The sequence below is a fragment of the Fringilla coelebs genome, assembly GCF_963513975.1.
Source record: "Fringilla coelebs genome assembly, chromosome: 6".
In the NCBI taxonomy this organism is placed as follows: Eukaryota; Metazoa; Chordata; class Aves; order Passeriformes; family Fringillidae; genus Fringilla; species Fringilla coelebs.
This window is the reverse complement of record NC_140034.1, coordinates 10,733,367-10,760,339: the sequence shown is the minus strand read 5'-3', so window position 1 is coordinate 10,760,339 and position 26,973 is coordinate 10,733,367. Positions and strand designations below refer to the sequence as shown.

General features: G+C 52.5%; 1 protein-coding gene across 1 annotated transcript; it reads left to right on the top strand.

The window, feature by feature from the left end:
• Positions 1 to 141: 141 nt before the first annotated feature.
• Positions 142 to 20,970, top strand: AMN (amnion associated transmembrane protein; the record flags this gene model as incomplete). The annotated part of the gene is made up of 12 exons (XM_084207319.1): positions 142 to 184; positions 2,133 to 2,251; positions 2,365 to 2,409; positions 11,635 to 11,722; positions 13,214 to 13,449; positions 14,981 to 15,118; positions 15,198 to 15,306; positions 16,356 to 16,438; positions 17,328 to 17,514; positions 18,266 to 18,440; positions 20,518 to 20,620; positions 20,875 to 20,970. 12 exons carry the CDS (start codon positions 142 to 144, stop codon positions 20,968 to 20,970), a joined length of 1,422 nt encoding a protein of 473 aa, XP_084063445.1.
• Between the last annotated feature and the right edge of the window lie 6,003 nt (positions 20,971 to 26,973).

The window sequence follows — 26,973 nt, the reverse complement described above, 5'->3', positions numbered from 1 at the left end:
GCTGGGGGAAGCCTGCCTCCCATTGTGGTGAACTCCGTGCTCCCTGCAGCCTCCCCGGGCTGAGCCCATCACGTGCCCCAAAAGGTGCAAGGTCCACCTGGGCAGGGATCGAAGAGCCGAGGGATGGCAGCCAGCTGCGGAATGAAGCGCCTGCTCTCCTTCCTGGGCATCCTGCAGCTCCTGGGTGAGTACGCGCAGGGCCCGGCCGCCCTGGCGAGCAGGGGAGACCGCGGGGCGACCTCCGCGTTTCGCGTGTGCTCTGCAGGCTCTGTCACTGCCAGCGTACCGGGCAGGCAGACGGGAGGAGGTATTTCCAGCCGGACGCGGGGAAGGCAGGCAGGCACCGAGGCTGGGGTAGCCGTGCGGAGCCTGCTGAGCCTCTCATTTGAAGTCAACAGCGCTGCGCTGCAGGACACGCTCCCTGTTGAATATGCATGTAGCTTTGGTGTTCAAGGACTGCGCTTCCCGGGAGACAAGGCCGATTAAATAGCACACTGATACTTCCAGGGGTGGTGGACGGTGCAGGAATGCGCGGGGCAAAGGGATTAAACCTGCGGCCTGAGGAGCCGTGTCCAGGGTGGGCCCGGCTGAGAGCTCGCTCGGCCTTCGGGGCGTGAGGCTTTGTGCGATGGGGCTGGCCGAGCCTTTCGGCTGCAGCTCCGACCTCTCCATTCCCCAGCTTCCCGGCCGCAGGGACACGAGGGAACCGCAGCAAGGACGGAACAACTTGCCATTGCTGTCTGGGGGCTTTTTTTCGTTCTTAAGCTCTTTTCTGCTCTGAGCTAGGAAGGTGTTTATGCCACAACACTGCGAGCAGCTGCTTGGCTGCAGTTCTTACCACCGTCAATGTTTTTTTTCCTCTCGGAGGGTTTTACAGAGGACGCGGCAGGGGTGTGTTCGCTCTGCATGAGGGTTCCCTCAGGCACCCGCCGCCCGGCCTGACGGAGGAGCCCCTCCGCGGTCGCACCTAGGCTCCAGGACTTTCATTCTGGTTAAAAATACATCTTTCCTGTTCATCTGGAGAGGGCTACTACAGCCAGCGGTCTCGGCAGAGCCCCTGGCAGAGTAAACCAGCACAAATTACACCTCAAGGTGATCCCGGTGTGCTGATTGAGCCTCTGCAGCCACATGGCACCCGTCGTTCGGAGGAGCCGGGCCCAGGCCTTGTGCAGCGCTGGAGTCACTGAGAGCCCCCTCCCGCCCCGGGCCGGGCCCGCGTCCCCTCTCCAGTGCCCCAGTCCCTTCCACCACGGGCTTTCTACATTCTTTGCAATTTTGTGGGTCTTTCTCCTACAAAAAAGATGATCCGTTAAAAGGACAAAAGTAGGGGGGGTTTTTGGTCATTTCCTTGTCTCATACTCACTTGCCATTTACTTCAGGCTGCTGGAGCTACATTCATCTTCAGCTGAACATGCATCCCCCAGCCAAGCCTGGGCAATGTCAGGTTGCTGTGCTTGTGCAAACCTCCTCTGCCATGTCCCATCCCTGGCCAGCAGGCTCATCCCTGTGGGGCCCCAAGGGCAGGACTGCCACTGTCCCAGGAAACCCCAAGGGGAAGAACCCTGTTTCCCAACATGTTTATGCCTCAGGCTGAAGTACACCGTACACCACTGAATCCTCCCTCTCCATCTCCAAACACATGAAACCAGCCTGTACTTGTGCTACATGTCCCACAGCAAATGCCTTTTCTTCTCCTGCCCTGTCTTGGTGGTATCACAGCTCCACATGCCCACTCTGTACCTTCTGGAAACCAAAGGCTGAGGAATCTTTACTTGTTTAATTAGTCTGAGTGACGACTAAACCCCTTGCAAGGATTGCTTAAGTACCAGGTGTATGTTATTCTTACCCTTTGCCTGCAGGACCTTCCTGCCTTCCCTGCCTTCTGTCTGCTTGCTGAGCATTTGTCTCTTGCTTCTCTTCCTGTCTGGATAGCTAAAACCATCACCTAGCCAAAAAAATCCCCTGTGTAGAGCAGGGCTGTAACTGCTCAGCTGGGACAATGCAGGAGCTGCTCTTGGATAGAAAATCCCCAAATCTGACCTATAAATGCCAAGCCATCCTAAAGCACATCCCAGAGCAGGCTCCCAGCCTCTCATGGACTGGATTAAACTGGTTTTTCCGTTCTCTCCCAGCTACCACGGCTGCCGTGTACAAGCAGTGGATCCCCAACACCAATTTTGAAACCGCCTCCAACTGGGATAAAGGCAGAGTCCCCTGTGCCAGGGATGTGGTTCACTTTGAGAAGGACAAGGTATAGACATTTTAAATTTATTTTATTTTTGCTTTCATAAAACACTGTCAGGCATTGGAAAAACCCCTTTACCTGACAGGGCAAAGCACACTTTATTCTTGCTTTTCTTACAGGTTGTCTCAGTCTTCGTTGGGTCCCCCCACGCGCTGACAGACATGGTAAGGCATGGTGGGCAGAGGTGCACGAGGGTGGGCGAGGGCAGGGCCAGCCCTGGAGCTCTGCTGGCTGGCACATTCCCCTGTCCCCGTCTCCACAGAATCATAAAATGGTTTGGCTTGGAAGGGACCTTAAAGGTCAGCAGTCCCAACCCCCTGCCATGGACAGGGGCACATTCCAGCAGGCCAGGTTGCTCAAAGCCCTGTCCAATCCAGCCCTGAATGCTTCCAGGGATGGGGCATCCACAGCTTCTCTGGGCAACCTGTGCCAGTGTCTCATCACCCTCACAGTAAAGAATTTCTTCCTAATATCTAGTGTCATACTGTTCTGTGTCTGTTTAAAGTCATTCCATGGACTTTGACACTGTCCTCCATGATCCAGCCAGACCAAGGATGCCTCAGCTGGGGAAAGGAACAGGAGTCTTACAGTAGCCTGGGTTTCTCTGTAGCATGGAACCAGAAAGCCCATTTCTGCTTGTTTTGGTTGGTTGGTTTTGTTTTGTTGTTTGTTTGTTGTTTTGTTTTTTTATTTGGGGGAGATGAGAGAATGTACAGCAAAATCCAATTTCATTTGAAAGAAATTGATTTTTTCTCCTCAAAGGAGGGATAAAACCCCCTGCCTGTGATGGAGAGCTTAGCAGTAGTTGGCTGAGGAGCACCAACCCACAGCATTGCTGACAGAGCAGGCACTAGCCCTGGGCAGAAGCTAAGTGAAGCTGACATCAAAATATCTTGAAATGAAAACAAACTGTTCTGGGAAATCCCAAAATGTTGCTTGAGAAATTTTCTTTCAAGTGCCATTGGGTTTTGTATTTTTCTGTGGTATGATCAGTCTAGCTGTGGCAGGATAGGCACGACACTCTGCTGAAATGTCTCTGTTGAGTGATATAAGATTGAGGGGGGGGCTCAACTTGGAGGGGGTTTCTGAGCAACCTGGTTTTGCCCCACATGAGGAACTCTGCCCCAGAGCAGGCTGACAGGCAGCTATGGAAACATGGGCTCTCAATCTCTGTGGCTTGGAGGGTAAAATTTAACAGGGAGGAATTAGAGGGAAGAGCAAACTCACTGCCCCAACCTGCCAGTGGGGGATGGGTCACCAGTGAGCCCTCTTTCAGTGCTGGGACAGGAAGAGATGGGCTGGATCCTGTCTGGAAAACCTCCTCCTCCAGACCTGATGAGCTTGTTGATGAGGTTCCTCTCTTGGTTTTAGGGCAGCTTTGCTATTTTATTGGCCATTAAATTTGAAGAAGCCCTTGAAATTTATGTGGTGTAATTTGTTCAGGCTGTCTATGCCACTAATAGTTTTGATGCTTTGATAACGCCATGTGCCACGTTTAATCCCTCTAGAAATATTTGGAAAAGATACTTTATTTATATGGCATTTTAAATATGAATTTTTGAAGGAAAGAATGTACTGGGGAAATACGTACAAATATAATGTAATAAATGATGTGGAATTTACCCAGAGAAGAAAAGAGCAAAATACCACTCTAGTAGATTTTATTTTACTTACAGATGAATGTATAAAATTTCTAAAGTACTTTCATCAGAGGCCTGCAAAGTGCATAATTGCAGAGCAGCATCAGTCATTACAGCTGAGCCTCCTGCAGCCAAGCTGGAGAGCAGAGCTGTGCAGCCTGGGGAGAGGGGGGGGATCCACACAACCTTTGCACAACACAAACCAACATCCCTGCCCCCTGCTCGGGAGGATGGCTCCTATCGCAACTGAGGGATGGGTCAGGGTGTCCCAGTGACCCCTGGCCTGTCCCTGTCAAAGGATCCAGAGTGCAGGCAGGAGCCCCAGGAGACCCTCTGCTGCCTTGGGGTTTCTCTGGGCCCCTGCTGCTGGCAGGCAGCTGCACAGGCTCCAGGGTTACAGTGAATTTTGTAGTCCCACTCTGTGCCTGTGGGCAGGACTGCTAGGGGGATCCATGAGGGAATGCAGCATCACATTGGCTATGAGGGCACCATCCTCCTCCTGCACTGAATTGCACTGCAGGTGAGCAGCCAGCCCTGCCTATAACCTGTACTGCAGCTCACACCTTCCTTCTGAGCATCACCGCCCCAGCCATTCCCTGTGAACTGTCCCAGCATGTCTCTTAGTGAGGTGGTTAATATTTCTTTGTAATTTCAGCTCAGGCACTTCCCTCCTGTTCACTGCCATGCTCTGCTGTCACCAGGTGACACAGGGACTGCCAAGGTTAGGGATGAAAAAGGAATGAAACCCACCACCTGAGCTAGGCTGCCACTCATGCAAATGGCATGAAATTTGGCAACCAGCTGGTTAGAAAATGAATTGGTCATGAGGATTTTTGCAGGGAGGCTGGGCTGCACCTGTTCAGCTGCCAGCCACGCGCGCTGGAGCATTAATCACTTAAATCAGCAAGAATACATTAAGCTTCAGAGTCACCATGGAGATGCTATACAGCCTTTGGCCAAAAAAAAAAAAAAAACCAAAAAACAGAATGTTGTTTGCTATAGTACCATAGAAGGAAATTCATGGCTGAGGAGGGATTAGGCTCTCAGTGACTTTCATTAAGATAAGTGCCTGCTGTGGCAAGTGTAGGGGAGGATGCTTGGTGCTGATGTGGAGGGACAGCATGAGATCTCCCATCCCAACTCCCCAGCTGAGTGTGATGCCAGGCAGTCCTCATGTGTCACCATCACTCCTCTCCTAGACATTTATGTGAAAGCTCACTTCTGTATGGTCAGTTCTCCAGCTCCCCTCCCCATCCATCCCATGTGGGCACCAGCCAAGTGCTGGGACATGCTTTCTTGGGAGGATGTTGTTGGGGCACAGAGCCTGCCTCCCTGCTCAGAGCTCACCCACCAAGCACCCAGCTCAGCAGTTATTTGAAGTTTCAGATGGATCCCTAATTCAGTCACACATTAAATCCAAATCCTGCTTAAAGCATAAGTGGCTTTGATGCATAACAGTTGTGATTAGGCTGGATTTTCTATGGTGTTTAGCTGCCTAAAGATGCAGATCAGTATTTAGCCAGCTTTTGGAGGTGCCTGAGACTAAATGTGCAGAAAAGATGAAAATGGAGGTGATGATGCCTGGCATGGGTGCTCTAGGGCAAGGCAGAATTTGGCTTTGTTTGTCTCCTGATGGGGGAGAAAGACTCCTGAGAGGGAGTGGACCCTCTGGCTATGTCTGTGCTTCCAAAGGAAGCCAGGCCAGGGAATGGCTGCAGCAGTGAGCCTGGTGTTTGCCCCAGTAACACCAGCTCTGGTGCAGTTTGTGCCTGAACCGGCCAGCACTGACATGTGGGCCAGGGATGGATGCTGCTGCTTCTATTTTTGCAGTGGCAGGAGTTGGGTTTATTCACATGGGCAGAGCAGCCTTGCTCGGCCCCAGGGTCAGGACCCTGGCTGGGGTTACTCAGCAGCCCTGACATCACCTTTCCAGCTCTGCCCCATCTCCGAGCTCTGCTGTGGGGTGGCATCTGTCCATACCCCCTCCCTGCCTGCCCCACGAGGGGCTGCAAGGCTGGGGAAGGGGTCAGAGTGGCACTGGGGTCTGACCAGAGACACCTTCCCCAGCCTTATATTTTTAGCTACCTAATTGCAAGAGCAGAATGTACTCGGCTTTGCTGCAGGATGCTCCCGCTCGGTTCCTGGCAGAGATTGATCTTGAAATGCCAATTGCTCTCCAGGGGCACCGGCTCTAATGAATTGCCACAGTTCGCGCTAGTCCCAGGCACCGGTGCTCCCTCCCCCACCTCTTCACAGACAGCGGGGTAATGAGACAACCAGAAAAGGGATTATTTTTCCTTCCCCTAAGATGAAGATAAAAAATTTCAGGGGAGTGTGTGCCAGAACATAATTCCAAGATGGAATCCTGCAGCATTTACAATGAAGGTGCATGCAGGAAAGGGGTTTGGTAAAACAGCCATTTACACTCATCTCCCCGAGTCTCTTTGCTCATTTCAGGCTGGTTTCCAGCAGGAGGAGTTACTAAAGTCTGATGAGCAGAGCAGCTTGCCAGCATCCTGGGCTGTAGCGGATGCTGGAGCCTGTCTGGCCGGGAAGCTGCTCCATGGACCGTCTGCCATCCCTTCTCTGCTGGACATGGCCCCTCTGCTCACACCTCAAGCCTCTTCCTGTCTTTTCTGACCTTTCCTTAGAGGAAAGTTCAGGAAAAGGAGATTAACTAATCTGAAATAGATTTGGCAAATGGCTTTAAGCCTCTCTTGTGTCTTCTGCATCCAGAGCTCAATGTCTTCAGCTACCCAAGGGGCTTTCCATGTCCCTGTGACACCTGATTTTGTACAATGTTGGGACCTATTTGGCTAGAAGTCTGTACTGGCCATCTGCAATCAAGTTAGTGGGCTTTTTGGGTCTGTTGTTTGTTTTTTATCCTCCCATGGCTTTCACTGGGCCCTGTGGGGTGGTTTGGCAGGGGCTGTACCAGGCAGCACCTGTGTGGCATGGCCAGGAACTGTGGCTTCTGTGTAGGGACAGACAGGATTGTGATGTGTTGGGAACCTGATGTGTCAGGCCATCCCTGTGCCAGGGGATGTGGTGGCAAGGCCAGGTTGGGCAGGTGCTGTGGGGAGCCCATGTGCTGAAACACAACCTGATATGTGATGGGTAGACCCAGCAGGGAAGCCGGTCTGGTTTTAGTGACAGCACAGCTGAGCTGCTGCTGCTGGGCAGGGAGAGCAGCCAAGAACCTCGTTAGCTTGCAGGGGATGGCACTGAAATGATGATATCCCCTGGCACGCTGCTCCTGTGCCTGTGATCCTGCCTGCTCTGGGTCAGAAGCAGAGGGCTGAGCTGTTGCTGGGGTCAGAGCAGGGCTGTGGGCATCCCCCACCACTGTTGGTGGGGCCCATGGACGGCAGCACCAGCCTCCGTGCCCCAGGTGTGCAGCACCAGCCTGCATGAGCATGGGCTTCATGGGGATACAGGCTGCAGTTCTGGCCTGGTTTCCTTGGGAAGGTAAAGCCCCATTCCTCATGGGACCGTGTGCCTGGGCAGGGAGGTCTTTGGGCAGCAAGGTGCTGCTCCAGCAGCAGGGACCCTCACACAGAGGTCTTGGGGTGACAGGAGGTCATCCTGCCTTGCTGGGGATCTGGGCTAGCTGCTGTGGGATTGAGGGCTGTGGCAGGAACAGGCTGGCTCTGGCAGCAAACTAGGGGTGTGGGGTAGCATGTGTGGCTGAGGGGAAGGACACTGTCCTGAAGGTGCAGGTGAAAGCTTCACCTGGACCAGAAGGTGAATAAATGAAGCCTCAGTAATGAACCCAAGAAATGCTGGGCTGCAAGTGAGCCCCTGACAATGCTCCAGACTTGTCAGAGGGATTCACCGGTGGGTGATCCTGGTCCTGTGCCTTTCTGGGGTATCAGCCAACAGCTGGATATCACCCAGGCACCACCACCAGCTGTGCTGAGACCCCCAGCCCCAGCAGACACTGGGAAAATCCCTGCTGTTCCCACCCATGGGCAGAATGGGCAGGGCCCACCCATCTGCTGCCCCGGCTGCCTGTGGGCTGCCACTGCCCCAGCAGGGCTGTAGTGGGAAAGATGAAATGGAAATTATTTCCCTTGTGCATTATTGCTTGCGGTGGGGTATAGCAGTCTGTGTTGGAGCCACCTGCATCCTATCCCAGTGATGTTTTTCATCACTGGACCAGCAGCACCAGGGCCAAAGCTGCTCCTGGGCTGGGTGCCAGGCAAGGGGATGTAGCTGGGGGCTGATGGCTGCTGTCCTGCCTGCTGGTGCAGCTGTGGGTGCAGCACTGTGGAGCTCAGTGTGCCCAGGCAGTCTTAGTGTTGAGTGATGGGGATGGTGGCACCATCTCATCCAAGCAAGGAATTCAAATGCATTGATGCTGCAAATAAAGCAAGGCTGGGGGAAGACCTGGCTGCAGTCACAAGTGTGACTTGTTCACCCAGGTTGAAGCACAAGTGCTGCATTTTTCCTGGTCTGATGATGGTGACATGCCAGTCACAGTGCTCCTGTCAGTCATCTGAGCCCGATGCTTGTGACCCAAGAATGTGCCAGAGACTGGTTCCAGTCAGAGGTGTGATTGGAAAGCCATCTCTCAGAACTTTGCTATTTTCTATTTTGCATTTTGGAGGTTAGTTTCTTTTTCACTTATGCATTGGGGGAGCAGATTCCTTCTGGTAGTGCAATGCTGGGGCTGGTCCAAGACCCACATGGGGTATTTCCTCTTTTTTTTTCCACCGACTTTGATAAGAAGAATTATGACTGTGTTTCGTTTTTCATTACACTTCATAATGATAACTGAGGAGATAAGTGATTTACTTGTATCAGGGATGGAAAATGACTAATGGGACTCTAAACACTCACTGTATTAATGGCCCTGGAGTACATGTTGGCAGGAGGAAGGGAAAGCAGATGAAACTGCCAGCTTTTTGGCTTTGGTCCACTGGTACCTGTCATTGCTCAGTTCAAAATGTACTTGGAAAGTGGCCCAACCTGTATGCAATTTCCATACTAAACTCCCAAAGATAGAAAACCGCTGCCCAGCCAGAGTCTCTACTTGTTCTCTGCAGTGAGTCGAGATGCTTAACTTATGTTAAGAAAAAAGAAAAGGCAAATTGTTTACAAAGATCCACTGGATGATGGAGACACTCCTGAAACGCTGCCCAGTGGTGAGAATCTCAGGCAGGGCTGGTAGTGGATGTATAGCACTGCTGTCTCAGTGGGCAGGGAGCCATAGGTGCAGGGCCCAGCCCCAGAAATTCCTGTGACAAAGCAGAAGTACAGAGCTCTTCCTGAACTTCATGTTTGTGGAGATGAGGTGACTCTGTCCCCTGTCTTGCATCACGTTGTGTTGCATTTTAATTCCAGTGCTGGTGCTTGCAGTGTTTGGGTAATCCCAGGGTGTGAAGGGACATGGCCACACTGACACCCACATGAGCAGCTTCCTCTGGAAGGGCAGCCTTCCTGGGATTTTGGCCTCAGCAGTGGAGGGGAATCTCCTGTGGTGGCTGGAGAAGCTGCATCTTTTCCAGAGAGCTCAGAGCCCAATGTCTCCAGAGCACAGGCACTGCAGGTATGGGGCAGATTTGGCATGAGACATTTCTCCCAGCTCTCCTCTTGCGTAGAACTGGTGCTGTGTCCTGCTGGCCCATCCAGACCTGCTTGCCCTCCCAAGCACGTGCAGGGTGCCCAAAGCTGACTGCCATGAAGAGCTGGTACCCTGTGCTGGTGAAATGATCTGCTGCATCCTATCCAAAACCCCATGCTGAGCAGCTCAGATGGCCCCAGCAGCCAGCTGGCCCTCCTTCCTGCCTGGCCCTGCTGTGCACAGCTGGCTGCAGGGGCCAGCCTGCAAACCGGGCAAGAGACAGCACCCAGGGGCTGCCGTGGCCCAGCCAGCCTGAAAGAAGGGACTGAGCTGGCAGTGCTGCTGGCACGGGCCTGAGCATGGGTGGCAGCTGACTGCTCCAAAATGTCCCATTGCCCGCTCCTGCCTGAGCTCCCAGGAAAACAAGCCAGGGCACTTGAACTGAAGTACAGCATTTTGTGGTTGAAGCTGGTGGCATTGCCCTCACCCAGCTGAATGCAGGCCAAGTCCTGAGCCTCAAAACAGACATGTTTTGATGGCTTTTTCATCTGCAGCTAAAGGACATGATGCCTTTTGTATTCTGGCAGACCTTTCAGCCTTTTTCAGTGCTTTGGTATTGGACAAATTTCCTTACTCAAAAGTAATAGAAATTCAGAGAACCTGATGGCAGGACACAAGCCTGATGGAGCATTGTCCATAGGCAAAGGCTTCTTCCTGGCTGGGGGGAAGAGTGCACACCCATGGGGCACATGTTGCCCCCAACCTCAGTGTCATCCCCTCTCGTCCAGCCCAATGTATGGCATTTCTGGGTCCACAGCAGATGGTGCAGAGGAGCACTGTGGACTCTTCTTGGTGACAGCCACCCTCTGCTCTCTATCCTGGCTTCTCATTGTTCCTGAGCCAAGAGAGAGGCACCAGGGCTAAGGCTTTCAAAGCACTGCACCAACAAGGCACTAAACTTCTTAACATAGCCCACCTACACTTTAGAGGTGATGAGCTTTTTGCCTTGTCCACCTCCCCATCCCTTCCCCATGGTGGCCTCTGAGTGGGACTGAACATCCTCAGGCAAGACTGGCCAGGGACAGAGAGCTGTCATGGCCACCATGCAGCAGTCAGACATAAGTCTTGCTTTCTCTAACCTACATACATATTTAAAGACCAGTTAAGTAGATGAAACCTTAAAATCCCATTTAAATTTTTCTGCCTGAGCGCAGGACCCTGTACGTTGGCATAACTCAGTCCTGGATGGCTTTCAGCTGCTATTGGGAGTGATGCTAAAACACTGGATAGACCAAATTAGAAAAGGATGCCTTGGGCATCACTGACTCCAAAATATTGGAAGAAACCATGACTTTCCCTCTGCAATTTCTAAATGTAAAATAAGATGGGCTGGGCTGAATAGCCTGTTTGCTGTGGATGAGTTGCCTGAGTGGATCATTTGTCAGGGCCTGTCCCAGAGTTAGCAGTGCTGGCTGGTGACCCAGGTGGCCACAGTTTCTTGCTGGAAGGGTTCCCATGAAAGGGCTGTGCCTGTTGAGGTTCGTGAATGGGTGGGCCCTGCAGGCTGAAGCCAGGTCAGTACTGTGACCCTGATTACCAGCTGGTGACGTCCTAGCCAACAAGAAGAGAGTCTGGCTATGGCAAGCTGCTCCAAATGCCACTGTGCATTTCCCTTAGCTTGTGCTCAGTACAAATTCACTACCTGAAACTGTAGCAAGCATAGCCTGGGCCCCTGATTTATATTTTGTGGGGCAAGCACAGCCCCTGGAGGTGGGAACCCATTAAGTGAGGGGGCGTCTGGCACTTGCAGAGTAGGGTTGGGTTTTTCTTGGTGCACCAACCATGCATAAATCCATTCCTGAGCTGCTGTGAGTGTGTATGAGAGGAGGAAGAAACTGTCAAGGAGCTTATTTTGCTTTTTCCTGTTCTTGCTCCTCTGAATGCTTTTCTGTGTTATGGAGGATAACGTCATGCTGCCTCTCCTCATTGCAGGATCCCCATCCATAAAACCAGGAGCTGATGCTTTCCTGTGTACATGGGGCACAGTAAGGGTAGCTCCTAATAACTGTAAAGTGCCTTGAAGACTGTGAGTGTAATAGGCAGCCTAACAATTAGCAGTGTTATTTGGTAACAAGCCTGGGTGGCTGGCAGCAGAACAGTAACACTCTGCATCCTTCATCTAGTATCTGCCCCTGAATGGAGAGTTCCTGCTGGCAGCTGGTGCAGCCTTCACAGCTTTCGATGGCAGCTGGGATCCAGGCTGTGACTCAGGTATTTTGTGCCCAAATCAGGCACCCATCAACCTGTGATGAATCATGTAAAATCAGCCCAAATACCTCTACAAAGGTCGTACCTCAGAGCAAAGTGAATCACTCCTCTTCAATACTTACCTTTTCTTTGATGACCTCCCTCACATCAGATCCTTTTTTCCTCCTAGATCACCTGTCTTCTTAAAAGGTAATTACAGTAGGGAAGCCTTTGAAGTTGTAACAGAGAGGCAAATATTGTTTGTATTTTCCCCTGCTTATTAAGCATGTAGCCACATCAAAGCCCTTTTTTTCTCTGCCATGGTGTTTCTAAAGAAAACCAGTTAGGAGTTACACGCTGGTGAGCCAAACCATGGCCATCACAACAAGCTGGCCTTTGGCCCCACACATGCATCCTTCCCTCCCCGCCCCTCCCCTCCCCAGCCCATGGCTGAGACAGCAGCTTTGTGTCATTGCTGCCTGCTTTTATCTGAAAGCTATTTTCTAGGGAGGTGTATTTTGGGTGCTTAAGAACTGCCCCATGCTTTCTGTGGCAAGTAACTTTTTAGATCCTCTACAGGGAAGGAAGTATTCAAGCAGAGCATCCATGCCTGCTGTCTGAATGGGAAAAAAAAAAAAGATAAAAAAGAGAGAAAAAGCCTAAATCATTCTCCCCAGAGGAAGGATTGTATCTTAAGACTGTCTGGAGCCACTCTGAAATCCTTCATCCCTATAATTTTTTTTTTGTTTTGGAGTTGTTTGCCCCCCAGCAGAGATGCTCTAGCATCTGTGCTTGGCACAGGGCTTTTCCTGCTGACTGTGCACTGCTCCCCTGAAATCAGCTGGTGTTTCTAGGACAACTTTCACAAATGGACTTCTCTAAAGCGTGATTTTAAAATGAATACAAATAATTCAGTCACTAAGTACTTGCATGCTGGCTGAATTGGTAAAGATTCAGCTGCCAGGAAGGGAGAGAAGGAATCAGGGCACTGCATGATAAGACTAACCAGCAGGGAAATGGTTAATGGTTATACAATTGATAGTTAAATTGAGCACTGGCGTTGGGGTTACCTGCTGCAGGGAATAGGGCCTGTCACATTTCTGCAGACTGCCAGGCTGCTGGGAAACTGGGACATGAATTATCATACCCATTTTTATCAGATTTAGCTGTTACTCAGCATTCAGGCAGATGTTTTCCTCCTTAACATCCTCCTTAAGGATGGGCTTTAAAAAATGTGGAAAAAATATCCTGTGGGATCTGGGCCTGAAAGCCTGCAGGCAGATGTGGGATTTGGGCTGGGACCCCAGCCCTGAGTTCTGGGAAGCTTTGCCAAGCTCTGGGAAATGTCTGCAGTGGGTGCCCATGAGGGGGATGCCAGGACCAGCCCTCGGCTGCCTGCCCACAGGGTGAGATCCTTCAGGCCGGACAGTGCCTGGTTTTACCAACCCAGATGCATCTGCTGGGGCTTTGGATTTGGGTTGGGGTCATGCTCGGCCTTTTCTGTTCCTTTTCCAGGTGGAACAGCGAGGTTCGCTGACGTTGAGCACCGCGCGTGGTTCGACCCCACGCTGTGGCAGGACGTCCTTCCCAGCGGGGAGCTCAGGCCCGGCGGGCCCATCTTCTCTGTGCATGAGGAGCGCATCCCGTGCCGCTACGATGATGTTATCTTCCAGCCCGAAACCTCCTTCCGGGTAAACACCGACTCATCGCAGCCCGTGATTCACCTCCGCAGCATCTCTGTCATGGGCCAGGTGAGGTGGGGAGGAAGAGAAACTGGCTCTACACCTTCTCAGCACAGCCCCGAGAGGGGGAGCAGCGCTGCACAGGGAGATGGGGCACACCCGCGGGGCTGCAGCTTCATGAGCTGCTGCTGCTTGCTGCTGCTGTGAATGGCCTCCATGGCTTTTTGCATCAACCAGTTTGTTATCGGCTCCCTCCCCGCAGTGTGGGAGTGCAGGGCTGTCTCACCATGAATGTTTAAAAAAGGGCCAATATGCACGGGTCAAACCATCAGCAAATAACAGCCTCTGTGGCTCCCAGGGGTCGCTCCCTTCCCAGGCACGTGTCTGCAGCCGTGCTGCTCAGGGACCCTCTGGGGACACTTCCTTCCTGCCCCCGACTTTAACATGGCCTGTGGCCCAGTGTCTTTGCTGCAGCACTGCTCTTTAATTGATTGGAGGGATAATTATAGACACGCTGGCAGCCTGCTGTGCCTCAGCCTGGGAATCAGGCTCCCCACGAGCCCTGTCCCTCCTGGTCGGAGGAGCAGAAGATCACAGGCGCTGCCGCGGTAAACACAGGCTCCTTCCAGGAGTGGGAGATGCGGCAGGCGTTTCATAAGTTATTTATTATTTCTGCTGCTGCGCTGGCTGGGATCTGCCATTTTGGGGCCAGGCATTAGGTAGCTGCTTTTTGAGTAATAGACTCATTTGGTGCCCAGGCGGGTGTCGGCGAGTCTGAACAAGGCAGTGCCCCAGTGGAACTCACCCCAGGCCCACGTACCCCAGGGATGCAGAGGTGGATGCTCTTGGGTGCTCAGAGTGATGCTGGTCCTGCTGATGCTTCAGACTTCCCCACAGCACGTCATCCCACCCAGGGACCACGGCTTGCTGTTCCTCAGGGCTGGGGCTGCTGCTGAGCAATGAGATGGAAGGAGAAGGTGCTTTTCATGATTGTAGCATGTTTCCTAAGAACTGACCTTATTTTCCTAAGAACTGACCTTATGAGCTTCTCCATACCTTTGTAGCCAGCCTACTCTGTGCTTTGTGATGACTATTTTCACCCCAGGGCCTGAGAAATCTGCCTGTTGTGCCAGAGCATGGAGACACTTCCTGTGGAGGAGTGTGGGTGAGGGAATCACCGGTGACTTAGCAGGATGAGGCTGGTTAGTCCAGCTCAGCCTTTGCTAATGCCAAGCACATAGAAATTCTTCACAGATAGAAGGAAAACAGCTCAGACCCAGCTCCCTCCCTCCCAGTAGTGAAAAGCTGGTAACTTGAGTTCTCTGAGCCAGCAGAAAGGTGGAAAGCAAAAGAAGAAAAGGCCCAGCCATCTCAGTGTCATTTTTTTTTGTTTGAAAGAGTTTTTCTGTTGGTCCAGGGGAAAAGATGGAATGGGTGCATTGGCAGGGTTTTCCTGCTGCATCACTGCCTGCAGTGGGGCTTCCCAGTGATGGCCATCATATGTGACACCAGGTGTCCCAGCAGCATGGCTGGGTCCCTGGGGCCAGCACTGGTACCTGTCCTGGAATACTCACCTGCTTTGCTGCTCTTCCCTGCACAGGAGCTGAACACCCCATCATCCTGGGCTGGGTACCTGGGGGGCCCCTCTGCCCCACTGCAGTTTCATGGCAATGGCACGCTCCAGGTGACAGGCACTGGCTGTCCTGATAAGTCTGGCTGTGCCTGTGGGAACACCCTGGTGAGTCTTCCCTTTCCCATTTTGGGGGCTGCAGTGCAGTTTGTGGGGCAAGGACTGACTCTGCCCTGCTCTCCTTTAGGATGGCCCCCGCATCTGCGCAGCCCTGCTCAGGGACTCAGGGAGGCAGTGCCCAGAGCCAGCGTGCCAGAGCCCTTTGCAGCCCCTTGGCCACTGCTGTGGGGTCTGTGGTGAGTGGGGAACACGGCCCTATTCCTCCTCCCTGCCATGCCAGCTGCCTCAGCCTGCTTCCCCTGGCTTCATGGGGGAAAGTTGGGTGCAGGGGGTGCTTGCTGCTGGTTGTCAGCTGGAGTTTTGCTGTATCACTGTTGCCAAGGGTCCCATCTGTGGATCCCATGTGCAGATCCTGTTGTGCCACCTTCCCAGCACATCTCTCTGAAGAGATCCTGGCTTTTGGGAGCCTGTTCTGAGTCTCAGCCCTTTGTCCCTGCTTCTGGTTTATCCTGTCAGGCTGTCACAGCTCATCAAGCTAATAGGGCTCTGCTGAGTTTATGCAGCTGAAAACACACAGAAGAAATGCAACCTTTTCCACTGTAATGTCAGCTTCCCAACAGCCAGCTTGTTTAATTTCATGTAAAATAAAAGCATGCAGATTGACAGCGTTCTCTCTGCAATGGGTGCTCCTCCATTAATCTGCATGAAATGTTGCTAGGGGCAATTTTTCATGCACAACTGTACCTGGATACTTGGCATCCAATATTTGGTATGTCATACCAAATTCATTAAAATGGCACCATATGTTTCTCCAGCATGCTCCTAAAAGCATAGCCCCTTACAGTCTTTAGGACAATTTAAAATTTCATCAAATGCTTAATTGTATTTTTTCCCAGGAAAATATTTGTCTCCATGACTGCAGTGCAGTGGTGCGGGGAGCACAGGTCTTCCCTCGTCTCAGCCTTCTCCCCAAAGCCAGGGCAGTGCTGCTGCACCACAGCCTCATAGCCCCAAAACCAGGGGCATGAAGAGCTTCCCAGAGGGATAAGTATGAGAAAACTGTCCAGGGAAAGCTTCTCTCCAGAATATATTGGAAAGTCAAAAGCCTTTCATCAAACCCAGCTGACAAAAAGATCAGCAGGGGAGGTTTCTCTCTGGGCCCAGCCAGAGCAGTTGCACAGGGTACCAGAGGGTCCCCAGTGCCTATCATGGCAGTCAGAGCTGTGCTGCTGTGGCTGCTCTCTGCCCACTCATGGTGAGTTTAATGTCTGTTTTCTGGCTGCAGGGGCCACCATTGACCTGGATTTCACTCCTGATTTTGACCTGCAGAAGTACCAGGACAAATTGGTCCAAGAGTTGCTGAGCCAGGTACTGAGCCTGTCAGATTGGGAGGGGCTAATGAAATGACAAGCCACTGGCCACATCTGCTGGTGACTTGATGGCTGTGGGACTGTCTGGGGCATGTGGTCCCAGCAGTGCCAGAGGTGCAGCTCACTCTCCACCACCCTACTGGGCCCACACTCCCTGTGTGACCTCTTGCATGTGCCTGCTTGCTGTGGGAGCTGGGTCCTTGCTCCCCACCACAGCCCCACCATCTGCTGAGCTCAGGGCAGGAAGAGCTGTTGGCTTGCAATGGGGAAAGATGCAGGGGGGCTTGCTGGCAACCCTGCTCTGGAAAACAGAGGAGAGCAGGTCTAGGTCCCATGGGAGCTCAGCACACACTGCTGGGATGGTGCAAACCTGCAGCAGGGCATTCCCTGGCACTGGTCAGTTCTCAGATGCTCTGCAAAGCATTACTTCATGCTGCTGCTTGTCAGACACAACATGACATCCCTCCTCTTTGCCAGGGGCTGCCGGGGGAGGAGGTGTGCTCTGCTTTGCACTGGGAGGTTCGATACCAGGGTATTGCTCTATTGATCCTGAGCTGAAAGCTGTCTGCCTGCCCTCCTTACAGCCGCGCGTCTTAATACAGCTTTTAATGGGTGTGATACATGAAATTGCTTTCTCAGCATGCTCTCCTCCATGGGGGCTCATTGCGTGCTGGGTGCTGGTCACAGCTTGGGAGAGAGGGGACGTACAGGCCTCTCCTTTGGGAAATGCAACGGCACTGCCATGACAGGGATGGCAGCTCTGTGGTGGGGCCCACAGGAAGGTTCAGGTGGGCCTTGCAGCTGTACCCATCATGGCTGTCTGGAGATGTGACTCACTTGTGCCTACCCTCTCACTGGTTTTACGTGTCTCCTTGTGTTTTGGGAAGCCCAAATATGCTGGCGTGCAGATGGCCATATCCAAGGTGCACAAAGCACAGACCTTCCTGGGCATCGTGTCCCGAAGCGCCGCTCCTCTCATCCAGATCGTGCTGATTGATGACAGAGCAGGAGCGCAGGCGGGCACCGCTGCGGAGCAGCTGGCAGCAGACATCATGCAGAACATAGCACAGCACGGTAACCCCCTGTCCTCCTAGCAGGTCCCCTGCAGGGGCACCCAGACCCGCTGCTGGCCAGAGCTTTGTATTCCCTGCCAGCAGCCCACGTGGCCAGTGGGGTTTGAATGTCTCTAAGGAGGGAGATTCAACAGCATCTCTCTGCAGCCTGTCTCCACAACTGACCATCTTTGCAGTAAACTGGTTTTTTATATATAAATACTTACATAAATATAGGTATTTAAGCGGAATTTACCATATTCAGTATCTGTCCGTTGCCTCTTGCCCTGTCACTGGGAGCTGCTGAGAAGAGCCTGGCTCAGAGCTGCAGCTGTGCTCACCAGGGCAGGGCAGAGCAGAGTGGAAGGGTCACCTCCCTTGCCCTGCTGACAATTCTCCTCCTGCAGCCTGGGATACCGGTGTGCTTCCATGCCACGTCTGACCACAACCAGCTGGGTGCCTGCCAGGGCCCCCAGGTCCCCTGGCTGCAGAGCTGCTCTGCAGCCAGAATGCTGCTGGTGGAGGCAGACAACGGAAGCTGGCAGATGCTGATGGGCACACAGGTCACAGCCAGGGGACCTGGTGGTCATTGTGTGGGTGGCAGACCCACAGGGGCTTGTCCCCGTTGAGTCCATCCACCTGTGAATCCCATCCCTGTTCCCAGGGAAGGGTGATCAACCAAGCAGGCAGGACCTAACCCAGCTGAAGGCTCCCTCTGCCATGGGTGTGGGGATGTGTTGCCCTATACAATCCTCATCCCTTTTTCTTCCCAGGTGAAGCTCTTGGCATTTCAAGTGGTAAAATGGAAGTGGCCACTGGCAGCACTGCCAGCGGGCAGGTGGGGAGCCACCCAGTGAGCAGGATCACAGCAGGGACAGTCATGGGGCTACTCTTCAGTCTCCTGTTCCTTGGAGGGATCCTCTTTCTCTACAGAAAGGGAAAGCTCAGGTAAGGATGGGGCTTCTGCCAGCAGCAGATATTCAGGCTGCCTCTGCCTGGGAGCAGCTGCCAGCCCAGGCTGTTCTTCCAGCCTGGCACACAGGGCACACGGTGCTGCCCGGAGCTCCCACAGAAAGGGGCATGCCCTGGCACCCTGCTGGCCCCAGCATTACTGTTCATAGAACCACAGCGTAGTTTGGGTTGGAAGGACCTCAAAGATCATCTAGTTCCAACCTCCTGCCATAGCCAGTGACACCTTCCACTAGAGCAGGTTTCTGAGAGCCCCAGCCAGCCTGGCCTTGAACACTTCCAGGGATGGAGCATCCACAGCTTCTCTGGGCAACCTCTGCCCAGAGCCTCACCGCCCTCACAGTAAAGAGTTTGTTCCCAATATCTAATCTAAACATGCCCTGTGTCATTTTAAAACTTGTCCTTACTCCTCATGGTTTTCTGGAAGTGAGGTGGCTGAAAGGCACTTCTGTACTCTTGGACTGTTGCTTCATTCTCCTCCATGACCAGGAGGAGCTGCCTCTTGGCAGGGTGCAGTGTGCTTGGGTGGGAGCAGGGCTGCTGCAGCTCGGCTGGAGCTCTGCACAGCCTAGTCATGGTGCCTGGTGACATCTCCTGACCTCTGCACAGCCTGGTCATGGTGCCTGGGGACATCTCCTGTTCCTTGGCACCATTAGTTTGCAGCCCTGCTGGGGAGGGGAGGACTGAACCTGCCAGCAGCTCAGTAGAAATGCATCAAAATAATGCAAAACACTCGTCCCACAGCTTCATAACCATTAAAGGGAGAGAGCATGCAAGAGCAAGTGCAGCTTCTGGTGCATTGCTTGTTCACACAGCGTGGAGTATAGAGTGCAGGTTCCAGGGGAGGGCTGGAGGGTGCACCTGACTGCACCACAGCTGGGAGCTAGTCAGAAATACCCCTTCTTCATCACCATTTTCCCTCACAGCTTGGATATGGGTCCTGGCGGTGATTCGGGCATCCCAGCAGTGCCCACGGCAAGTGCTTGGGGCACCCACCTCTGCTCCTCCCACATGCACCCTCCACTTGTGGAGGGTTTTGCAGGGTACCCAGCTGTGGGCAAGTGGGGTTGACTTTACACAGTTGATAACCAGGGGCCAGGAATTGCTTAAATTTGGATGTGCACAATGCACCTGTGTCTGCCAGGGTGTGCTGAGCTCCCTGGTGCTGGGGCTGCTGTGTCACAGGCTCATGAGTCAGTTGTTTGTTCCCTCCTGCCTCCTCCACTGGGATTTTCTCACTGTGCAGCAGTGGCCCTGGCCAGGAACACTTGCCCTGCTGCTCGACACGTGCTGACATGATATTTCCTAGCAGTAAACCCACGCCTTCATTTGATTTCTAAATAAAACTCCCAGACCCGTAATTGCTACTTGATGATTTTTCTTTCACTGATGCTTATTTGGATGCTGGACAGGCCTTTGAAACCAGCTCTGTCAGCAGCAGGAGGGAATTTTGTGTAGCTCCAGGAGACAGAACTGAACACAAGCCCAGGGCCTGTCCCACTTGTGCTGCAGGTCCCCCTTATTTCCACCGAAAGGGGCCTGGCAAAGCTTCCCTCAGAGCTCCTGAGGTGATGTGCATGGACCTGCTGCTGAGCCCACCTGCAGCAGTGCAGGAGACTGCTCAGTGACTGGGACCCTTAGGATAAAAGTAATGAAGAAAATAATACAAGTAGTGATGGTGATTAAGATGAAAAAAATGGTAATGTGATAAAAGTAATGATAAAATTAATACTTGTTGAGATTACAGTGGGAACAGGTGGCAACTCATTTAGGCCAGAGGGAAGGAATGATTGCTCCAAAGTGAAGCCTGTGCTAGAGTTGTCTGCCTCTGCAAACTCCTCCCTCCAGAATGCAGGTCCCAGATCTCCAGGCTGAATGATTTCTGCTGGATACAGCTGCTTTTCCCTGAGAAGGGGTACAAATATCCCATATCAATAACAGCCTGACGTTTTGCCCCTGTATAATTTCCCATCCACCTCTTAAGGACGCTGGGTTTCAGCTGGGGGAGCTGCAGGGCTGGGAGGGATGTGGATGGTGATGTCCAGCTCTCCCCCAGGTTGCCTGCCCTGCGCCCCGAGCACCCCTGGGAGAGGATGGAGGACCCGGCATCCCCTGCACCAGCCAGTGACCAAGGCTTCGACAACCCCGTGTTCAGCGTGGTGAGTCACCCCTGCCAGGGGTGCTCGGGGCATGGGCAGGAGCTGTTGGCTGCTGTGATGCTCTTGAAACCCTCTTGGGGTTACCCTGAGAGGGGCCCTGCTTTTCCCAGGCCAGGAGGGGTTTGTGGGACATTCCTGTTCTCCCCGGGGTCACCAGCCTCTCAGCTGCTGCAGGGACTCAGCCCTGGGTGAGTTTTGCCCAAGGGTTTTGCTCCTCTTCCCCATTGCATGTTTCTCCTCCCTTGCTGTTGCAGGAGCCTCCAGATGCTGACCTTGGAGAAGTGGCATCCAAAGATCTCCAGGTCTTCTACCTCAACCCTCTGTACAATGCAAGCGAGACAGAGACCTGATGGTGTGGACTCATGCTGGGGGCAGACCCCACTCCCTTGGGGATATGAAGAGGTGGTGACCTCTCCAGCCCTCACAGCCCCTTACAGCCCATCACATCACTCCTGGTGGGATTCAAGCCAGAAGCAGATCCCACCTGAATAAAAGTGTCTGTGCAGTGAAGGAAACCATAGCAAACCTTCACTGTTGGGACTCAGTGAAATGGACGTGGCCTCCCTGGTGTTCCTTCTGGATTTTAAACTGTATTTTGCAGGTATCAGTTCTTTTTAGATGGTTCAACATTGAGATTTGGGTCTCAGATGGTATCCAGAGAAGTTGAGGTCTAGCTCAGCACCCCATGCTTTAGCCAGCACTGTGCTGGATTTGTCCAGGGCACACACCAGTTGAAGGAAGCATCTCTGGATGTATGACAGAAATTCAGTGCTCAGACACATTTTAGAATATGACCCGGAGCCTTCAGGGCCTGGACCCATTAGCTGGAAGGTTGCTTTGCTTTCCAGCAGTGTGCTCAGTGCTGGGAATCTCTGCTCAGGGTCCCCACTCCTCCTCTCACTCCTGTCCACTGGGTGCTGGTGAGGTGCAGTCCTGATTAAACAATTCCCTCCCCAGGGAGGCTTCTGGAGTTTGCTCCTTCCCTCTGTGCCTGGACTGATAGGTAAGAAACCCTCTTGGACCTTTGGGGATTTATTCTGTTACTGCTTGAGGTGAGAAAGTCTTCTCATGGTAGAAGGGGGAGGAAGTTTGGTGCCAGGGTCTTCAGGGAGGGATGCAGGCAGGAATTGAGGGCTGGGGACAGTCACACCAGCCCATCTCTGATGAGGGTTGGGGCAATGGCACTGGAGGGCCTCGTTAGCTCTGGCCTGTGCCAAACACCATCATCTGCCCACAATGTCAGGCAGTGCGTCTTTATGGAGCAGGGCTGATGGGTGAGGTGGAAATTATGCATATGTATGCAAATGGATGCAAATTTACACTCTGCTGAGTATTCAGTAGGGCTTGTTGGCATATTCCATAAGGAAGCAGCTATTTTAAGTTTATAATATTTTGTTCTAGTCTCTGGAAGACATAATCCCTTCTCAAAGGGCTGGGAATTCATCATTAGGTGCATCAGAGCCCTGACGAAAGGTAACAGGCAGCATGTGGTGGTGGGAGCAGCCCTGCCCTCTGGAAACAGGCAGGGAAAAAGCACGAGGCAAGCAGGGAGCAAGGCCTCTCTGACCTCCTGGGTGCTGCAGTGCGTTTGCAAGTGGGGCAGAGCTAGGAGCAGTGCTGTGCTCAGGGCACACACCCCCTTGGGGTTTCACCTCTCCTGAGGGGGCTCCTCCAGCAGTACTGGATAAAAAGCAGCTTGCCTGGGCAGGAGTTTTGCTGGGCACTTGTTGCTGGGTGAAATGTCACCAGGCAGGTGAAAAAGCAGAAGAAGCCATCAGCCTGCAGCAGCTGACATGGGGAATATCCAATCCCCACCATCCCATGGTCCTACAACCAGTGCATCACTGTGGGGAGCAGTGACCGAGGGACAGTACCCAAGAGCTCACCTCACAACACACAGTCATTCCTGTGACATGAGCCCACCCCAGCCCAAGTCCCCCTGCTGACCCCCCAGGGCCGGACAGCCCTGCATGGCCAGGGCTCTGCGCAGCTCAGCAGCCATGGTGTTACCATGGTGCCTGTGAGAGCAGCCGCATCTTCCACCAGCTACATCCCTCCTTTCTGCTGTGAGGGCCTTTTTGTGTTCTTTTCCTGTTTCACATCAGCTCATTGCAGGTGACTCCAGCCCACAAGCCTTCAAATGCAAACACACACACACAGGAATTTTCTTTCTGGGGCCAATGTGGTGCTGCATGCTGGAGGCCGCTGCATCAGGCAATCCATCACACCAGCACTGCCAACACAAGGAAGGGGCTCAAGGGTGACCCCCAGGGAGTCCCCACCTCAGAGTGAATTTCTTTCCTCCCTTGCTGTTTTTGGGCCTCACTCATTGTAAGTGAGAATTGTGATCTGAGGATTGGGAGGGGTCTTGATGGCTGCGTCCCCACAACCTGTGCAGAATGGGAAAGGCAAGAGCATCCCATGGCCACAGGCTGAGAGAGAGAAGAGGAAACCTGTTAGCAACAGGACCATTGCACAAGATGGTGTCAGGGTGGTGTTCTTCCTCTGCAAGTGGCTGTCAGCTCTGTGTCCTGCCTGGTCACACAGGGATTTGAGGGTGAGCCACAGGCTGGGGTGTGCTCGTGGGGTCCGACACTCTCCTGGGACACATCACTGATGCAGAGGGAGGCAGAGCAGCCTGTGGCAGGAACCTCCTCCACCTGGTCACCCCTACGTGTATGAATTTGCTGTTGGCAAAGCTTCATTTTTAAAATGCATTAGCAGCTCGAGGTCACTTACAATAGAGGCTTTAATTAATGCAGAGATCAATTTTTGTCAGTGCACGAGCAGAGCACAGTCTGTACTTTTCCTTCAGGAGCCACTCGCTCGCTCGTACAGAACGCGCCGCAGGGAGGGGGGAGCTCTGCAGAAACAAAATGAAGCACCAGAGTCAGTTTGTGATGCCGGGATCAAAAGCTGCTGGAAGAACAGCTGTATCTGTGATTGTATCCAGGATTGTATCCATCACTGCTGCATGCCGACAGCACACACAGCCCCTGGTGCAGGCAGGGCAGAGCAAAGGGGTTTGGTACATAAGTGTCTCCTGAGATCCTGCCTAAACAAGGAATTTAATTCACAGACATCCTTGGTAAGCAGCACATTAGATGGTGGTTTATGTCACTGAGGCTGTGCACGGCAGGTCTGGGCACCTGATGGCTTTGTTTTGCTTCTGGTCCCGAGTGTCAGGGGTCCCCCACTGTGACAGACTAATTCAAAATGCATTAGTGTTAATGGCAAGATCTCAGGAGTCATTGCTTCCTAGGGTGTCAAAAGAAAAAGCAACCTGCGCACTATTAATGGACACCAACTCCATAGCGCAGTGCCTTCGCTTCGCATGATACAGCTGCTCACAGAAGTTGTGCACAAACCCAGATTGTGGCAGAGTCCTCAAAATATCCCTGAGCCTAAAGACAGACTTGGCTCAATGAATGTATTTTTTTATATCTCTTTCAGCAGGAGGTAGCAGTGGCAAGAGGGCATTTGGCAGGGACTGGTCTCACCGGAGTGCAGGAGCCGGCCAAGGCACTGCGGGGTGGCAGCTCCGGCCGTGTCCATCAGCATGCAGGGCTCTGCACTGCTCGTCCTCACGGGACTGCAGAGCAGGGACTGCGTAAGAAACAGCAAAGGAGGCGAGCCTGAAAATATCTGAGGGTTTTATCTGTGAGAAAGCATCAATAAATCTGCATGAACCTGTGCAGTCAGATGACAAAAAACTGCTGCAGCTTACTGGGGAGCAGGGAAAATATTTGCTGCAAGGACAGGGAAGGGGCTGATTCCTTAGTCCATGTTCCTCCTCTGGCTGGAGCACAGCACTGCAGCTCCCGCTGGCTGAGCACGTCCTGCTGTCTTCTGCTCCTGTCCTCAGCTAACCCTGCCGGCAATGCTGGCCTGAGCATCAGGCACCGCTGGGACCTGCTCAGCGTTTGGCTTTCCTGGGCATCCCACACCAGGCCTGCAGCTGATACCTGGTCTCATCATCACCCCCCGTTTCCAAAAACATATTTAGGACATCTTGCAAGCACTGAGATCATGCTGGCCCTGTGCCTTCCCTCCTGTTTTCCTGCCGTGGTCCTGTGCCCATGGAACCCCTTCCCCTCAAGCAGAGCCCCTGCACCCCATGTGCTGTCCTGCCAGCACCAAGCCCTGGACGCCAGAGCAGCTCTCACCCCGCAGGAAGGGGCTGCCCTGCACTGGGCAAGGGTGGAAGCTCTCGAGCCCATGAGCTGCCAGGAGCCCCAAGGCTGCCAGGGAGGAACGTTGAGGGGAAGCTAAGAGGGGAGCCACATTTACAGGGGTGCAAGCAGGCAGAAGGTCAGCCAGAGCTGCTGCCACAGCAGGGGAAGGCAAGGGTTGGGCAGCTGAACACTGATTTTTGGACTGTCCTCCTCTCTCGTGCCTGCCAGAGCCGCTTCATCCAGAGCAGATGGCACAAACTGGAACACAAGATGCTCCAGTAGCCCGGCATGCAAGAATGCCGTGTGTTCTTTTTGTTTCAAAATAAGCTAAACTCAGCAAGACAAGGGTTCTGGTCACGATAGAACACCTTCCGTTCACTAACACGTCGCTTAACTGCACCTCAAGGTGCAGTTCAGTTCCCACAGTCATCTCCTCCCTCAAACACTTTCCTGCTTCTCAGTGCTTTAGGCTACCAGTGCCAGCTCTCAAGGTTTTTACACATCTGCTTTCTCCCTGGGATGCCAGTCTGGTGCTGTGCAGAACAAGGGTGCCTGCAGCACCTCCAGCATTTCCACACTAAAGCCCCCTCCCTGTGACTTAGCTGTGTTAAGCACTTACCCTGCAAAGTTAAAGCCAGCATTTGTGCACCCCCCTCTCCAGCAGATTGCACCTATTTAGGAAGCTGCTTATTCTCAGCACACCTGCTCTGTAGACAGAGAGGGTGGCACATGAGTTTAGTTCTTGGGTGGCAAGTGATAGCAGGATGTATTCCAAAATACTAAGCTTTTTGGGGAAAAGATCTGTGCTAGAAGTGACCAATTGTTCCAGTGAGTGGTACACCCACCACTCCAGCTTCAGGACCTGATATCACACCTCTGTGAAAATGGAATGAGCAGAGAAACAGGCAGACACCAAATTACCCTCATTTCTTGCATACCTCAATTCCTCACTTTCAGTCCTAGACTGGTAGCTTCCAGGGATAAGAAAGTGCATTGTCAGAGGATCATTTCAGCTGAATTCCTGCATTTATGAACATTTTCCTGAGGGCTCAAGAGGACTCTTTAGGTAACTGGAATCAAAATCTGTAAGGGAAGAGATGATCTGCAAAGGGCTGTGGTGGAGGACTTGGGAAGGAATTTTGCTTGGCCAGACTTAAGCAGGAAAAAAAAAGAATAATGTATTCATATGAGCAATTAATTAATTTTTCTAGAAACGTTCTCCTGCTTAAATTATAACCAAGCCCTGGCACTGCTGAGTGCTATGATTTAATACCCCCATAATTAAAGACTTTGTTGTCATCCCAAGCCCTCACTGTGCAGAGAAAAATCAGCTCAAGAGCAGGAGAAATGTTTTTTAAAAGTCAAAGGCTGATTAGCATGAATACTTGTGAGAAGGCTTACAGCACACAGCCCTCAGATCTCCTGTCAGCTATCACCCCATCCCAGGGCAGAGGGTGGGTGCACTTTCCCAAGCCAACCCATGCCAGCCTGCCCAGGTAGGTTTGGTCAGGCAAGAACAGCAGGGTCCAACACACCCAGCTTGGCCTTTCCTGGGAAGGATGAGACAAACAAAGAAGCAATTCAGGAACACTTGGCACTCCATAAGGGATGAAGGATGCTTACTTAGGACACCCTAGAGGAGATATTGGCACTGTCTAGCTACAGGGGACTCTATGGTGCTCAAACACCAGAGCATGAGGAGAGCTTTAAAAAAACCCTGTATGAGGGGCTGCACCATTCACACACCAATCCTTGAAATGTTCCTAAGCCTTTCCTTGGGAGTACTGCTTTGACAAGTGAAATATATTTATTGTTTTATGATACTTAAGATGCATGAATATACCCTGCAGCCTTCTTGCCATGCTTCAGCTGTAAGTAATGAGTCATATAAATAATTAAAAAAGAATTAATAGGGCCAGCAAATCAACGACATGACAACAGTAAAACAAAACCGAGGACACAAAATTTCAGCACTGCATTCCACCAAAAGGACTACCATGGCTCCTGAACCCTCATTCACCTTCAGCAATATGCACCTTTCTTGTAGTGCTTGGGTATGGAGCTCCAAAACACCTTCAGTTTATGTCAAATGTCCATGTGAACAAAGTGAATTTACCATGAGACTGAAGCAAAGAGTCAGTGGTAGATTGTTTTCAGATGTCAAGACAGACGACTATA